The sequence below is a fragment of the Nomascus leucogenys genome, chromosome 17, assembly GCF_006542625.1.
Source record: "Nomascus leucogenys isolate Asia chromosome 17, Asia_NLE_v1, whole genome shotgun sequence".
NCBI classification, from domain to species: domain Eukaryota; kingdom Metazoa; phylum Chordata; class Mammalia; order Primates; family Hylobatidae; genus Nomascus; species Nomascus leucogenys.
The window spans coordinates 58,194,717-58,210,971 of record NC_044397.1 but is presented as its reverse complement, the minus strand read 5'-3'; the positions used below and the strand labels follow the sequence as shown (position 1 = coordinate 58,210,971).

Below are 16,255 nucleotides of genomic sequence, written 5' to 3'. Positions count from 1 at the left end.
GGTTAATGACGAAATCATGATGGAAATTTAAAAATTCCTTGAAATGAATGATAATAGTGACACAAGTTATCAAAACCTCTGGGATACAGCAAAGCCAGCGCTAACAGGAAAGTTTATAGCACTAAATGCCTACATCAAAAAGTCTGAAACATCACATATTGACAACCTAATATCAAACCTCAAAGAACTAGAGAAGCAAGAATAAACTAAACACAAAGCTAGTAGAAGAAAATAAAAAACAAAAATCAGTGCAGAACTACATGAAATTGAAACAAAATGCAAAAGATCAATGAAACAAAAAGCTGGTATTTTGAAAAGATAAACAAAACTGATAGACCATTAGCTAGATTAACCAAGAAGAGAGAAGATTTAAATAAATTCAATTAGAAATGAAACTTGAAACATTACAATCAGCACGAAAGATCATTCAAGACTATTATGAACATCTTTATGTATATAAACTAGAAAACTGAGAGAAACTTGGTCAATTCCTGGACACAGACAACCCTCCTCGATTAAATCAGGAAGAAATAGAAACCCTGAACAGACTAGTAACAAGCAGTGAAAATGAAACAATTTTTTTTAATGCCAATAAAAAAGAGCCCAGGGCCAGATGGATTCACAGCTGAATTCTACCATCCATTCAAAGAAGAATTGGTGCCAATCCTACTGAACAATTCCAAAAGACTGAGAAAGAGGAATTGTCCCTAACTAACTCATTCTATGAAGCCAGTACCACTCTGATACCAAAACTAAGAAAGAATATAACAAAAAAAAGAAAAGAAAATCACAGACAATATCCCTGATGAACATAGATGCAAAAATCTTCAACAAAATACTAGCTAACTGAATCTAACAGCACATTAAAAAGATAATACACCATGGTCAAGTGGATTTCATCCCAGGAAAGCAGGGCTGATTTAACATATAGAAGTCAATAAATGTGATACACCATACAAACAGAATTAAAAACAAAAACCATACGTCATTTCAGTAGATGCGAAAAAGGCATTCGATAAAATCTAGCATCCCTTTATGATAAAAACACTCAACAAACTAGGCATAGAAGGGACTTACCTCAAAATAATAAAAGCCATGTATGACAAACCCACAGCCAATGTCATACTGAATGGGGAAAGGTTGAAAGCATTCCCCCTGAGAAGTGGAACAAGACAAGGATGCCTACTTTCACCACCTCTATTCAACATAGTACTGGAATAGTACTGCCAGAGCAATCAGCTAAGAGAAAGAAATACAGGGCACCTAAATTGGAAAAGAGGAATTAAAACTGTTGCTATTTGCCAATGATATGATCATATACCTAGAAAACACTAAAGACCCCTCCCAAAGACTTCTAGATTTGATAAACGAATTCAGTAAAGTATCAGGTTTCAAAATCAATGTACACATATCAGTAGCACTGCTATACACCAACAATGACCAAACTGACAATCAAATTAAGAACTCAATTCTTTTTACGACAGCTGAAAAAAAAAAAAACTAGAAATATACTTAATCAAAAGGTGAAAGATCCACACAAGGAGAACTACAAAACACTGCTGAAAGAAATCAGAAATGACACAAACAAGTGGAAACACATCCCATGCTCATGGATTGGAAGAATCAATATACTGAAAAGGACCATACTCTCCAAAGCAATCTACAGATTCAATGCAATTCCTATCAAAATACTAACATCACTTTCACAAAATTAGAAAAAAAAAATCCTACAATTCATATGGAACCAAAAAGGGGCCCAAATGGCCAAAGCAATCCTAAAAACAAAACAAAACAAAAATCTGGAGGCATCACATTATTGGACTTCAAGCTATACTAAAAGGCTATAGTTACCAAAACATCATGGTATAAAAGTAGACACACAGATCAATGGAACAGAATAGAGAATCCAGAAATACAACTGACTACAACTGATTGATCTTCAACAAAGCATACAAAAACATAAACTGGGGAAAGAATACCCTATTTAACAAACAGTGCTAGGAAAACTGGCTAGCCACATGTAGAGAATAAGACTGGATCCCCATTTCTCACCTTATATTATAAAAATCAACTCAAGATGGATCCAAGATTTAAATCTAAGACCTGAAACCATAAAAAGTCTAGAAGACAACCTAGGAAAAGTTCTTCTGGACATTTGCCTAGGCAAATAATCCATGACTAAGACCTCAAAATCAAATGCAACAGAACAAAAATAAGTAAATGGGACCTAATTAAACTAAAACTCTTCTGTACCGCAAAAGAAATAATCATCAGAGTAAACAGAACCCAGAGAGTGAGAGAAAATATTTGCAAACTATGCATCTGACAAAGAGCTAATATCCAAAATCTGCAAGGAACTCAAACAAATCCTCAAAAAAAAAAAAAAAAAAAATCACATCAAAAAGTGGGCTAATAATATGAACAGACATTTTTCAAAAGATATACAAATGGCCAAAAAACACATGAAAAAATGCTAAACATCACTAACCACCAGGGAAATGCAAATTAAAACCACGATGCAATACCACCTTACTCCTACAAGAATGGCCAGTCATGCCCAAAGCTCTCCTGGCTGAGTGGCTGTGAGCAAGTCACGCCACTTCTGGGGCTTACTGACACAAGTGGGCCTTCTTGTTCCACTATCCAATATCCTATATTTAAATAAAATTGATCACAGAAATCTCCAAATATGCACAAAGGCAGGAGACTAGTACTACAGCCCCAGCGTAGCCATCATGCACCTTTCACCAGTGTCAGCAAGGACCTCCTGGTATTCCACCAAGCTACCCACCTTGAATCTTCTCAGGCGTGGCAGAGAAGACTAATTCAACCTTCCCATAGTCAGGAAAACGGTCATCTGAAAAAAACAATGTATTTTAACACATTTGTGGAGATGATTAACCGGAAAAGTATGGATTGACTTTGTCCTTTATTCCAACCAGTACAGCACCACTCCCAAATCTGCAATAAAGACGCCCCATGATACAGAAAGTATAGGCAGTTTCATTGGTTATCCATAATTTTTTTCCCCCAGAGATCAATGATCACTTTCTCCTAATTTGGGAACAATTTTGTCAGTAGGCTGAATTTTGTAAAGAGGGTAGAGAGGATAGTGAAAGAATCAACAAAGGAGGTTCAACCGCAGCTGCCCACAAGCACAGGGCCGCCAGCTCCGGGCCTCACCTTTGCTGGCATTGTCCAGATCCTCCTTCCCAAACACCAGCCCGTAGCCCTGCACAGCCCCAGTGTGAAACTGCAGGCGGAAAATGACGTCACGGGTGGCCGAGCGGTATTTCTTGTGGTAGCATTTCACCTGGGTTAGAGAGACAAAACAAAACAAAGCAGCTGCAGCAGGGACACACGTTCCCGGCAAGGAACACACTCTGCGGAGGCCAGCACAGCAGGGCCTCCCCTCTGGACTCTGGCTGGGAGTTCATGCTTTGGAGTAGAACCTCAGTCCTGGGGCACAGACGCCTGCAGACAGCTGGGGTGCAGGCAGAGGCACCACACTGCTGCTGCTGGGTGCGGGGCTCCACTGGAGTATTCAATGTGTTCCCTGTGCTGCTCCTGTGGAACCACAGCTCTGAACACCGCTATCGCTAGTCCTCAGAGAGGCCACACCTAAACCCTTTCAGACCACGTGCCCTGTTTTGGAACCATCTGAAAAATGGAATTCCATGGTCTCTTTTTTCTAGACTTTAACAACTGATTGTGATAGCTTTTCTTTGATCTCAACGCTCCATGTTGCAACTTAAAGCTTTTTGTTTTCCAAAAAGAAGCAGCCGGTCATTACTGTGTGTACTATCCTGAATGATCATGTGCATGTTGTAATTTAGAGACAGAGACACAAAGAAGGAGGAGGGGAGAGAGGGAGACAGAGAGGGTGTTGGCATTTAGCTTCCCATGCCTGACTGTCCAGAGGTCCTGTTGGGGGTCGTGTGAGACAAGTGTTCAGAATCACCCTGATGTGATCTGAACTCAAGCTGGGGTTCATGAGGTCTCCAGGGTGCAGCTCAAGCACCCTAAATGATTGTGCCAATGAGCCAAAGGGTAGAGCCCCTCCTTGCGATGCTTGGCATGTGGGGAACAGTGGGCAGAGCAGGAGCCTGAGTGTCCCGACCTGCCTTTATAACTGGGGCCCCCTTGCTTCTTATGACTGTGTGCAGCACTGGCATCACTGGGAGGGTTCTCAGGCCACAGCTGGGGGAGCTGCAGGGACAGGGACACCCCTCACTCAGAGATCGGGGCAGGACCACCAGGTAGTGGCACTTTCCCAAATCCCCAGAGGGTTGAAGGCCCTGGACAGGCTGGATTCTGCTCTCAGACCAAACCGTGCACAGGCGGGCACCTCCCCCACCCCGAGGCTGTGGGGTAGTGACTACCAGAGACAGCCACGTTCCCGTAAAAGAGACTTTTCTTGGAGAAAGATGGCTTTAAAATATCACATGCCTCACAACAGTAAATGAGAAGCCACCGCAGCAGGTATGATCTGGACCAACATGCAGAAGAACACGGCAGGGAGGGCTCTGTCTTCCCTAACCAGACGAACGTCCACCAGAGGAACAAAAAGCCCAGAAGCCCAGCCCAGGAGGCCGGGAGCTGTGACTCCAGGCCGACCCAGAAGATGTTTACCTTTGTGCTATCTACAAGGAAAGGGTCGGATAAATAAACCAAAAAATAAAATGAAGACTGTGGAAGGATGTTGCCTGTTGACAAACACGACTGGGTCTCCCTTGTACCGCCTGGCGCTGGCCAGGGGTGCCGTAAACATGGGGCTCAGACTCAGGCCTGGCCTCCAGGGGCCCAGGAACTAGGGCGTTTGCAAGTAGAGAACTGGCATTGTGAAGAAATGTTGCCTCCATTTGCTTTCCAACAGCCAATGGCATGTTGGCCACAAATCTACCACCTCTGTCTGAGACTGTCTGACTTCTCAGCAAGACTCAATCAAAGGCTGTCCTTGCAGGGATCCTTCCAGGATGTTCTGAGAGTATCTGGGCCCCTCCTCTGAGCTCCCCATGCCCCACACTCACTACACTGACCACCCATCAAATGGTTCAACCTGGGGCATATTGTAGAGATCCCCAGAGGGAGGTCCTTCTGGCCAGGGGTAAATCCACACATGCGCCCCCATTGCTAGGGATGATAGCACCCACCCCTCCCTGACTGCCTTCTTCCCACTGGTGCCTTGCAAATGGGGAGTGAAAAGTGGTTAGGGAAGGGAAAAGGAAAAGAGAGGCCCCAGTTCAAGCCAGTCTTGCTCCCAAATTTTACAAATATTTAAGGGAACCAGAGATTTAAAAAAATAAAAACAACAACACGATGTCAGCTGATAGCTCACGCAGCCTGTGCTGCCATGGGCGCCAACATCTGCCCACAGGAGTCAGGAAACTCCTCAGGAGGTAGCTGTGGGCTCGGTCCTGGCAGGCAGGGAGTGTCCTGGGTGAAAACGGAGCTGTGGGCTCCAGGCCGGGCCGCATAAGGGGCACAGTGGAATATCCCCAACCGCAGCTCACTGTGCCCCTCCCATCAGTACCGTTCCGCCCAGCACAGGGCCTCCTTCCAGGCCAGGTCTTGCCCTCCCTCTTTAGGAATCCAGAATGCTCCCCCAGGTCCCCCCACTGCTCCTCATAGCAGCTACACACAAACACACTGCTCCTCCTGCAGCAATCCCAGCTCCCTCCACATACCAGAAGGGAGGAGAAGGCAGGCCACGGTGCCCAGGAGGTACAGAGCGGCAGGAGATGGGAATCGGCCTGTCCCAAACAGGTTCCTCTCCAGGCCCCATATGATTGTCCTGTAAGATTCCTATTTTTCACAGTACAAGCTTTCAAATACTCCTAAGGCTCCACAGTGAAATAAAGAGCGGTCTATCCCACTGGCAGAGAACAACTGCTGCCTGAAATCACGTGGCCCTCCCTTCAGGGGTTTCTCCGCGTATTTTAATGCTAACTTTGTTTGCTGGCTTGAGATCCTAACGGCCTCATCATACACACTCCCTGTTTCATATTAAACCTCTTTCCTCTTGATTAAGGGAGGTAAACACCACCCCCTCCAGTCCTCCTGACCAAATCATGAACTGACTCCGGCTTCTTCTGAAAGACACGGAAAACCACAGGATTTTCCCTAACTCGGGGCTCCCAGCAACCACCATCAACACAGCAGGTCAGATCTTGAGACAAAATCCACTCACCAACCAGGAGCCCTCCATAGTGTGCAATAATTGTGCATTATCTACATCAACAAATCTTTTTAAGACCAATGGCAAGAGATCAGAATTATGCTTGTAACACTTAGCAGAAAGAACAATCAACATGGTACTTGGTACGAGGGCTCCCAAATGCCTCCCTTTAAGATATAAAAGTAATGCAAACATTTTGTAAAGATTAGAGTGATTCAAGTCTATAATTTTCCCTTCATCCCTCCGGCTTTAACTTTATTTACCTGGGTCTCCCCAGAGTGTTTCTAGAATATGTCGATCCTTTGCCTTCAGATTTTAGAATATGTGCATTTAAAATAACAACTCAAAGATGTGCAGTCACAATTTTGTAGCATAGAAAAATGAAATAAGAAATAGCAAGCACTGCAACAAAGGCTGCGCACAGCCTGTCACTATGCTATCTTAGAGCCAACCACAAAAGTATGTGGGTGTGATGCTGACATCACAAATCGCTGGGAGCGCTCAGATCTTAAGAAAGTTGCAGCCTCTTTAGACTTTAAATTCTCTGACTGCAAAATGAGTATTATGATATTGACCTGGCTATGTTGTTATAAAGATTAAATTAGCACTACATATTAATATAATTCATAAATCCAATAATGATATGCTATATTTATATGAATATATTATTTAAAGGGCATAAGCTTCTAGAGAGGGCACTTGGTACTCAAAAACATATAGGGTGAATGATGATCTCAACTGGAAGGCCTATAAGCACTCTTGCTTTCTTTTAGTCTGATAAGGCAATTCAGAAACCATCGCCAAAATTTATTTTCTAATAGTGGTGTAAAAATATGCCTGTGCCCGGCTGGGCGCGGTGGCTCACGCCTGTAATCCCAGCACTTTGGGAGGCCGAGGCGGGCAGATCACAAGGTCAGGAGATTGACACCATCCTGGCTAACATGGTGAAACCCTGTCTTTACTAAAAAAATACAAAAAGTTAGCCAGGCATGGTGGCAGGCACCTGTAGTCCCAGCTACTCGGGAGGCTGAGGCAGGAGAATGGCATGAACCCAGGAGGTGGAGCTTGCAGTGAGCCAAGCTTGCACCACTGTACTCCAGCCTGGGCGACAGAGCGCGACTGTGTCTCAAAAAAAAAAAAAAAAAAAAATGCCTGTGCCCTTGACTGGACTGGACAAGTTGCTGGTGACCAGGAACGGAGCCCTGCCTTGACCTCATTTGCTCCTGGAGTACACCAAGTCGAAGGCAGACACATGGAATTCTCAAAGAAGTTATCCATCAATCCAGTGTTTAAAGATAGCTGATGACTTGCTTAACTTTAGGCCACATAAGTATTTTTATTTCAAACTCTCCATCAACAAGAGAAAAAGCGCCTTGTACCAAGAGAGTCAAGGCTTAAGGTATCAGCCCCAGGAATGCCAGTCCCCAGTTCAGAAGTCAGCCCTCAGGTTCCTATCCTCCCCCCATGCCAGCCGTTGCTGGGCAGCTCCTATTCAGATCTGCTTCCCCTAAATTTACTAAGCAAAAGAGCAGAACCCTCAAAGCATCCCTAACAGAAAAGAGTAACATTCTCACTCAACGCTCCGCTGGTGGCCCAGGCAACTGTCTACGCAGGCCTCAAGGAATCTGTGAACTCAGAATGAGTTACAACCACATAGTTGGAGGGTAAAAAGTTAGATAGCTAAGCCCCATAGGTCAAAGACTTAAGTCAGGCAGGGCCAACACTAACCATGATTTCTTCACTTGGAGCTGAAAATGATTTCAGATGTTCGCAATATTGTAATTCATGACCTAAAGCCATTGAAAGGTGGGTAAATATTGGCTGCAAATGAAAACACAACCAAATCCACTATGCTGAGATGACAGCATGGATTAAGACCCAGCCCAGTCTAAAAGGGACAGGAAAAGACAATCACAAAATAATGCTGTGATGTGTCCAACAGAGATCTGTAGAAACCTCTCCTGGGGCAGAGTCTCAGGAGAACACTTTCATTTTCCCTGGCCTTATGTAAGTGCCCTCGGTAAGAAACAACCAGCAACAGCACTATTTGTTTGTGAAAACTTCTTGAGCAGGCAACACCTTTGTTTACAAGTTGGATCACTGGAGCGAGGTTCTAGAGCCAGCAACCATGAACACAAAATTCAAGTGGCCGTGGATTTGCCCAAGCAGGGGCAACAAGATGAAGCATGTGTTTATAAACCCTGGACCTGAGAGCCAGACCAGGGAGGCAGCAAGCCGGATCAGGTCCCTGGAGCCCTGCCAGACTCCTGATGGGCCCGCTGCCCACATGAATTCCTGAACAGGGTTACATAATGCTTCGGCTGCCCTCCCCATGGCACTGCCTGACAACACCATATTTACTAAACCTCTTGAGGTTCTGGCCTTTTGAAAGGAGCAGGCTTAAGAATCTGACCTTTTGCAAAAAGCACATTGCAAAGACGGGACGGGTCAGGCGTGCAGCTGGGAGGGGCTGAGCAGGGATGGGCTGGCAGTGTCGAGGCGAAGGCAGACAGCAGGTCAAGGTCAGCTTTGCTGTTGCCTGCAGCCGCTCCATCTGCTAGTAACTGAGTCCAGGGAGTGGCAAATGGGGGTCTGTTTTCCCAAGTCACTTGCCGCAGTAGACTTGACTCTGGCCCTTCCTTCTCTGTGAACTTGACCACTGTGATCTTCGCCAGTAAGTCCCAGGGCAGAGGCCCTCATGAGGAAAGCCAGGCAAATGTCCCTGCAGGCAAGGCAGACACCAGAACCACGGACGGGAAAACTCAAAGAGGACAAGAGGCCTTTGGAAGGAGGAGGATGAAGGATGGCTAGCCCGCCTGGGAAGCCACTTTCCGCCTTCAAAAGTACACAGACAGCCGCAGAAAACACCCAGACTGAGAGCACTGAGACATCTGCAGTCTTCAGGGTGTAAATCTACGCACGTGCTTCCTGCTCCTTAGGGTCCTCTCCAAGCCATGACTGTTGCCGAAAGAAATAAAACCACCTGCGTATCTGAACTTCACACAGAAAAGGCCCTGTAACTTCTTCCCCCACTGCAGCCTTCTCAACTTAAGGTTTGCTCAGTGAACCTGCAGCAGGGCACGTCAAGCAGTCACAGAGAAAAACTGAAGGAAGGGCAAAGTGAAGGCGGCGTGGGCATCCTGTGCTGAGCATGGCGGAGTGGGTCACTGGAAAGTGGGAAGAGGCTGGAGAGGAAGAATCCAGCGCTACTCCTGCACTGCACACCCTCAGAACACCCAGAAGAAGCGTGAACAGGAGGAGGGGATGGCTCCCGCTCCTCTCTAGGGATGCTTTGCCAATAATGAGAAACGTGCAACCCCATTTTTTTTCTTCCTGTGTTGTTCCCTTAGATCGTTTTCAGAGGGAGTCAACAGCACTGAGATTTCTGGGCTTTGGCAAAAGACACAGTCCAGACTCTGATGGGAGCGCTGGCAGTGACACCCTGGGCTTCTACTCTCCAGGTCGACCACAGATGTGAGCTCTGCTGTGAAGCCACTCCTTCTCTGACATGCTGGAAATCGTCTCTCCCACCTAACCTTCAGCTCTTGCTGCCGCACACCTTCTGCCACGCTCAATTCCACCTGCCCTATCTATCTGTATGCTCATCTCCCTGGAGGACCCAGACTCCCGGGAACAGGAGCCCTGCACTGCCCACTCGCGTGTCCACCACATCCTCTCATGCAGGCCGCACGCTGAATGTGCTCAGGATAAAGGCTGGTGACAAACCACAGCCACAGGGGCCGGGCCGTCAATGGCACCTGACTGCACTAGTAATCTTACTAAACTTTCTAGGAGAGGTTTATTTAATAAACAGAGTTGTTACAGGCTGAATGGTGTCCCTCCAAAATCCATAGGTTGAAGGTCTCAGCACTTCAGCACAGGGCTGTGTTTGGAGATGGAGTCTTCACAAAGATAAATTAAAATGAGGTCATTAGGCTGGGCCTGAATGAATGATAACTGGTGTCCTTGTAAGAAGAAGAGATGAGGATATAGACACACAGAGGGAAGCCCAGTTGAGGACACAGGGAGAAGACAGCCACCTCCAGGTCAAGGAGAGAGGCCTCAGGAGAAACCACCCTGCCCATACCCGGATCTCCGGCTCCCAGCCTCCAGGACTGTGGGAGAATCACCTCTGTTGTTTAAGCTGAGACCAAAGGGTGAAGCCTGAGTTGAGAGGTCAGGGACAGGGTGGACAGTGCTGGATCAGCAGGGCTTGGGGACAGAATGGCGGGATCAGCTGGGGCAGCACGAGGCGGCTGGCGGGTTCCAGTGGCCTGAGGGACACACAGTCTGAATGCCAATCAGGTTAGAGCCAGCGAGGGGCAGAGGAGGAGATGGCAGGCTGGAGAACGCCAGCCCAGGGTGGCCTGGAGGCCACTGGGAAGACTCCCAAGGGCTGCAGGTGGGACACTGCAGGTGGGACGCTGAGGAAAGGAGGCCACCGCCTCCTTCACCCACTCTCCGCCCCGCCCCACCCTGTTCCTGGGCCTGCCTCAGTTATCAAGTGCCAAACCCACACCTCCACCACACCCCTTCCAAGTCCCACCCACGCCGCCCACTCAAAGCCGCATTCCAACTGCTGCAACAGAGATGCATGTAATGTCTACTCAGACTACACGCTTGGGCTGCGGTCCCCACTACAGGGTGGGACAGGATAGGACGCAGCACGGTGGGGAGGGCCTGTGGGCTGGGTGGGGTGCTGGGGGTTCTTCCAGAGGGAAGAGGCAGTGGCTGCCCCAAAGACTAAGCCACAGTCTGGTCTGATAGAGGAAAGTGACCTGGTGATGACACAGGGTCACATCGATGCAGTTTCATCCTCTGCCAGGCGCTGTCCTGGGAGACTTATGTGACTGAGTACATTTAATCCTCATAAACCCTAAGTATGGTCTTCACTGGGCAGAGGTCTACATTTCCCGAAACAAAATATGCAGATACGTAAGCCCTACAAAATTTGGTTTCAACCTTCCAAGACAACGACTTCCCTTGCAAGACAGACATCCTAACAGCATCAGCCTCTGTGGGTGCCTCAAGCCTGGGATGCTGCATCTCTGTTTGTATAATAACACCCCTCCCAACCTGGAGCCAACTCACAGGACACATCCATCTGAGTCCTCCTGTGACCTCTCCCACCCCATCTCATCAAGGTCTCTGTGGGCTAACAGTGTCAGCAGGTTCCCTCCTGCCAGAAAGCCCATGTCCCCAACAGGATCCTCTAGGGCAAAAACTTCACTCATGGGCCTAGAGCCAAGCACAGGGACTCAAAAAGCACAAAACATTCAAACAAAAGACTACTGGATGAATGACAGTAGGAAGAAGGGGCCACAGAAGATAATGAGGAGGAAGGAGGGAGGGAGCAGAGAGGAGGAAAAGGAAGAAGGGCAAGAGGAGGAGGGAGGGCAAGAGGAGGAGGGAGAAGTTTGCAAAGGCAGGGTGGGAGAGAAGAGAGGGGAGAAGAGAAGGAAGGAGGAGGAGGCAGGTGGAGGAGGAGGTAGCTGGGAAGAGAGGAGAGGAGCCAGGCACTTCCCAGGAGACTGCCCCACCCGCCTGGTCTCAGGAAGACCCTGCAGCTACCAGCCCATAAACAGCCCAGGGGAGAGGGCTGTCCCATGCTCTTGGTGAGGGGGAGGGGGAAGCCACATCTTAGCCTGAGGGTCACCCTCCATGACTGAGTTGTTCAGCTGCCTCCCATGAGTCATCTTAAAGGGATGGGCCATGGGGCCATAACTACTCATCACTGAAGATCTGGTTCGGAGAGCAACCGCCCTTGAGATGCTGCCTTCCAGGGCAGGTAGAACACTACGCAAACAAGATGAGGGCGGGTGCAAATCCTACCAGCATCGCCCCCAGCCTCTCTTGGCCTACTCTTTTTTTTTTTTTTTTTTTTCTGAGATGGAGTCTCGCTCTGTCGCCCAGGCTGGAGTGCAGTGGCATCATCTAGGCTCACTGCAAGCTCCGCCTCCTGGGTTCATGTCATTCTCCTGCCTCAACCTCCTGAGTAGCTGGGACTACAGGCGCGCGCCACCACGACCGGCTAATTTTTAGTAGAGACAGGGTTTCACTGTGTCAGCCAGGATGGTCTCGATCTCCTGACCTCATGATCCGCCCACCTCAGCCTCCCAAAATGCTGGAATTACAGGCGTGAGCCACTGCGCCCAGCCCAGCCTCCTCTTTAAAGCTGGAACACTGGACCCAGTTCCAGAGTGGGTGGAGGAGTAAAGTGCTGAACATAGCCGGTGCTCAATAAAGGCTCAGGCCCTTTGTCCAACGATCCCAGGAAGTGTCCTGGGAGAAGGAGCCTCCAGGGTGAAGTCTCCTAGGATACAAGCCCAGGGCTGCCTTCTGGACCACAGGATGTGAGGGAACACCAGAGCGGCTGTCTCTCTCCCCTCCTGGTCCTCCCTCTCACTTCCAACCAACAGGGATGCCACACCACTGCTGCAGCACAGCACCGCTGAGGACAGACTTCCAGCCCAGGTCCTCCTCCTTAGGACAGTAGAATAGACAGCTGAGGAAACGGGCCTATAAAAACGTATGGCGCACCCCAAACCTCAGCTTTCTCGCCTATGAAACGGGAGGCAAGATGTTTATAAAGTGCTTACTCAATGCCTTGAAAAGGGCTGGGCCAAGCTATTGTTCCAGACCTGCCTTCCAGGCCTGAAGAACCCCTCAATTAGGTGGTGAGCATGTGAAACAGAACAGACCCGGAGGCCCCAGAGGGACCCCGCAGGCGTGGATGGGTTTAGACAGTCTCCACCTTCAATCTTCTCCACCTTCGATCCTCGCTGATTTGCTTTTTGTAAGAATTCAGGACCAGCAAGGTAGGGAGTTCACCACCCACTAAGCTAAGATTTTAAATTCTAGGGATTACGGGGAAATTAATGAAAATCCTCAAAAACTTTGTCTAGGGCACTTATAATACAATGAAAAGCTAATTCTCGATTCACCCTACTGCCTTATAGAAGTGGGTCTTTGAAGGCCATGAAATCTTTACATTCTATGATTCTATGCATGCTGAAAGTCATACATATGCCTTTAAAGCTTACCTTGTTTCAGATTAAAAACTTTCCTAAAATTATTTTAAATGTATGAATTGTTTGTATTCAAGGAAAATAAAAGGCAAAAATGTAATGGCTAATCTCCAAGAACCAACACACCCAAGAGTCAAAATTATCTGAAGAAATCATTGTTTTGATCATTAATCAAGCTGTAATTGCACCAGCTGTATTTCACACTTTGGCTATCAATGATACATAAATATTCTATTTCTGCACCCACACTCTGGGAGGCCTGTGATCATGTGAAGAATGCAAATTATAGTCAGAACACAGGGGTTCTCAGAAGTGAGTGGCCGAGTTAGGACATTAATTTCCAGGTTATAGATCTCAAGGGGCTCTAGAATGAAAGAGTATCAAGAATGAAGATTTGTTCCGTCCCTTTAATTAAAATAGTTTTATTCAGAAAGTTAACTAAATGCCTTAAGGCAGTGGTCACCCATCTTTCTGGCACCAGGGACTGGTTTCACAGAAGACAATTTTTCCATGGACTGGTGGAGGATGGTTTCAGGATGAAACTGTTCCACCTCAGATCATCATTCTCCTAAGGAGTGTGCAACTTAGATCACTCGCACACACAGTTCACAATAGGGTTCACACTCCTATGAGAATCTCACGGCGCTGCTGATCTGACGGGAGGCGGAGCTCAGGTGGTCATGCTCACTTGCCAGGCCTGGTTCCTAACAGGCCACGGACCGATAAGGTCCACGGCCCGGGGGTGGGGGACCCCAGTGTTAAGGTAAAAGCTACTTTTCATTCTTCCTACAGGGTACTTTTTTGGTGGTGGGGGTTACTGTTTTAACACAGAATCATGATTTCAAGTCATCACCACTGGGAGAGTGGGGACACGGACACATCTGTGGCCACGGTGGGCACTCACCATGACATCTCCCTTCAGAAGCTGGGCCGGCTCGATGACGATGCAGATCCTGCTGGGGTTTTCTGGGCCAACGTTGCTTTGGGATGAAGAAGAAGGCAGATCATTATGCAACTTCATGATTTCGTGGGAAGAATACATGTAGAGAAAAGCAACCGTACAACCAAAAACTCAGAAATTACACAGAATGCCCAATCAGCCCAGAATCTAATTCCTGAGAATCTAAATGAATCTAAAAAGGTAAAGAAAGCTCCCAGGCCATGGAGGGTCCTCATAGCATCATCATGGTCAGTGACTGACTTGAAGTGACTAAGGTCCAACTCCAGAGGCCCGAGCTTGGAGATGACCATGCAGCCTTAGAGGAAGGGGCCACAGTTTCAGTTACAAACTGCGGGTGCAATTCCAGAGTGACATCAGTGCACACAGGGCCCAGAGCAAACCCAGAAACGTGACAATAGCTCTTTGTGAGTAGTGAGAATATTTGTTAACTTTACTGGCTTTTCATAAAATGCCTGTCCACATACAAAAAGACAAAGAAAGCTCAGAAATGTGTACAGATTTGGGGAATGTGTGGCTACCTTTTGTTTAAAATGCAAAGGAAGCCGGACATGGCTCATGCCTGTAATCCCAGGACTTTGGGAAGCCAAGGCAGGTGGATCACTTGAGGTCAGGAGTTTGAGACCAGCCTGACTAACATAGTGAAACCCCATCTCTACAAAAATACAAAATTTATCTGGGCATGATGGCAGGTGCCTGTAATCCCAGCTACTCGGGAGGCTGAGGCAGGAGAATCACTTGAACCTGGAAGTGGAGGTTGCAGTGAGCGGAGATTGTGCCAGAGCGAGATGCTGTCTCAAAAAAAAATTAATAAATAAAAATAAAAAACAAAATGGAAAGGAGCGAGAAAGAAAAACCACAGTAGTGAGATCCTATCATAGGACTCTCTCCAATATGCTCACAGTTAACCTTCCCTATTCTTGGGTTCCACATTCATGGACTCAACTGACTAGGGATAGAAAATACTGTGGGAAATAAATAAAAAACAAAAATGCAACCATAAAAAAAATAGAAGTTAAAAAACAATACATTGTAACAACTATTTTCACAGCCTTTACATTGAATTAGGTATTGTTATGTAATCCATAGATGATTTAAAGTATACAGGAGAATGCTCACGGGTTATATGAAAATACAATGCCAGTTTTTTGTTGTTGTTGTTTTCTTTTTTTTGAGACCAAGTCTGGCTCTGTCGCCAGGCTGGAGTGCCATGGCACGATCTCAGCTCACTGCAACCTCTGCCTCTCAGGTTCAAGCAATTCTCCTGCCTCAGCCTCCCAAGTAGCTGGGACTACAGGCACACGCCACCACGCCCAGCTAATTTTTGTATTTTTAGTAGAGACGGGATTTCATCATGTTGGCCAGGATGGTCTCAATCTCTTGACCTCATGATCCGCCCACCTCCACCTCCCAAAATGCTGGGATTACAGGTGTGAACCACCAAGGCTGGCCTTTTTTTTTGACTCTCGCTCTGTCACCTAGCCTGGAGTGCAGTGGTGCAATCTCGGCTCACTGCAACCTCCGCCTCCCCAGTTCAAGTGATTCTCCTACCTCCACCTCGAGTAGCTGGGTTTACAGGTGCACAACCCCACGACTGGCTAATTTTTGTATTTTTAGTAGAGACCGGGTTTCACCATGATGGCCAGGGGCTCAGTGGCTCACACCTGTAATCCTGGCACTTTGGGAGGCCGAGACGGGTAGATCACTTGAGGTCAGGAGTTCAAGACAATGCCGTTTTATAAAACACACTCGAACATCCTCGGATTTGGGTAATCAAAGGGGGTCCTGGAATCAATCCCCCTTGAAAACCGAGGGGCCACCATACTCCAAAAAGCAAATGGCCCTCTCCCCCCTCAAAATTCCAGCCCCTATGTCCTTTAATGGAGCCAACTAGTGTGACAGCCCAAAGACACTTGTGCAGGGCAGGAGAGAGGGCCGAGGCATGATGCTGGAGCATGGGCCACGAGAGGGTTTTCCCCACTGGACTCTTCTTCGGCTTCTTGGCATTCTCTGACCTGAACCCTCCCACCCTCTTCCTGCAGGACAGGCAGCTGAAGCTCAGCTGCAATTCCCTGAGCCGTCCAGATCCCA

At 47.5% G+C, this 16,255-nt stretch overlaps 1 protein-coding gene across 3 annotated transcripts in view; it reads right to left on the bottom strand.

Annotated features, from left to right (window-relative positions):
* TNS3 (tensin 3) overlaps positions 1–16,255 on the bottom strand; it is a 307,228-nt gene that overhangs the window by 118,984 nt on the left and 171,989 nt on the right. For all 3 annotated transcript variants that reach the window (XM_030796137.1, XM_030796138.1, XM_030796136.1), the window contains exons 13-15: positions 14,111–14,186; positions 3,184–3,313; positions 2,792–2,857 (exon numbers count right to left, since the gene is read on the bottom strand). In XM_030796137.1, the coding sequence (XP_030651997.1) occupies positions 2,792–2,857; positions 3,184–3,313; positions 14,111–14,186 (272 nt within the window). The remainder of the gene's footprint in view (positions 1–2,791; positions 2,858–3,183; positions 3,314–14,110; positions 14,187–16,255) is intronic.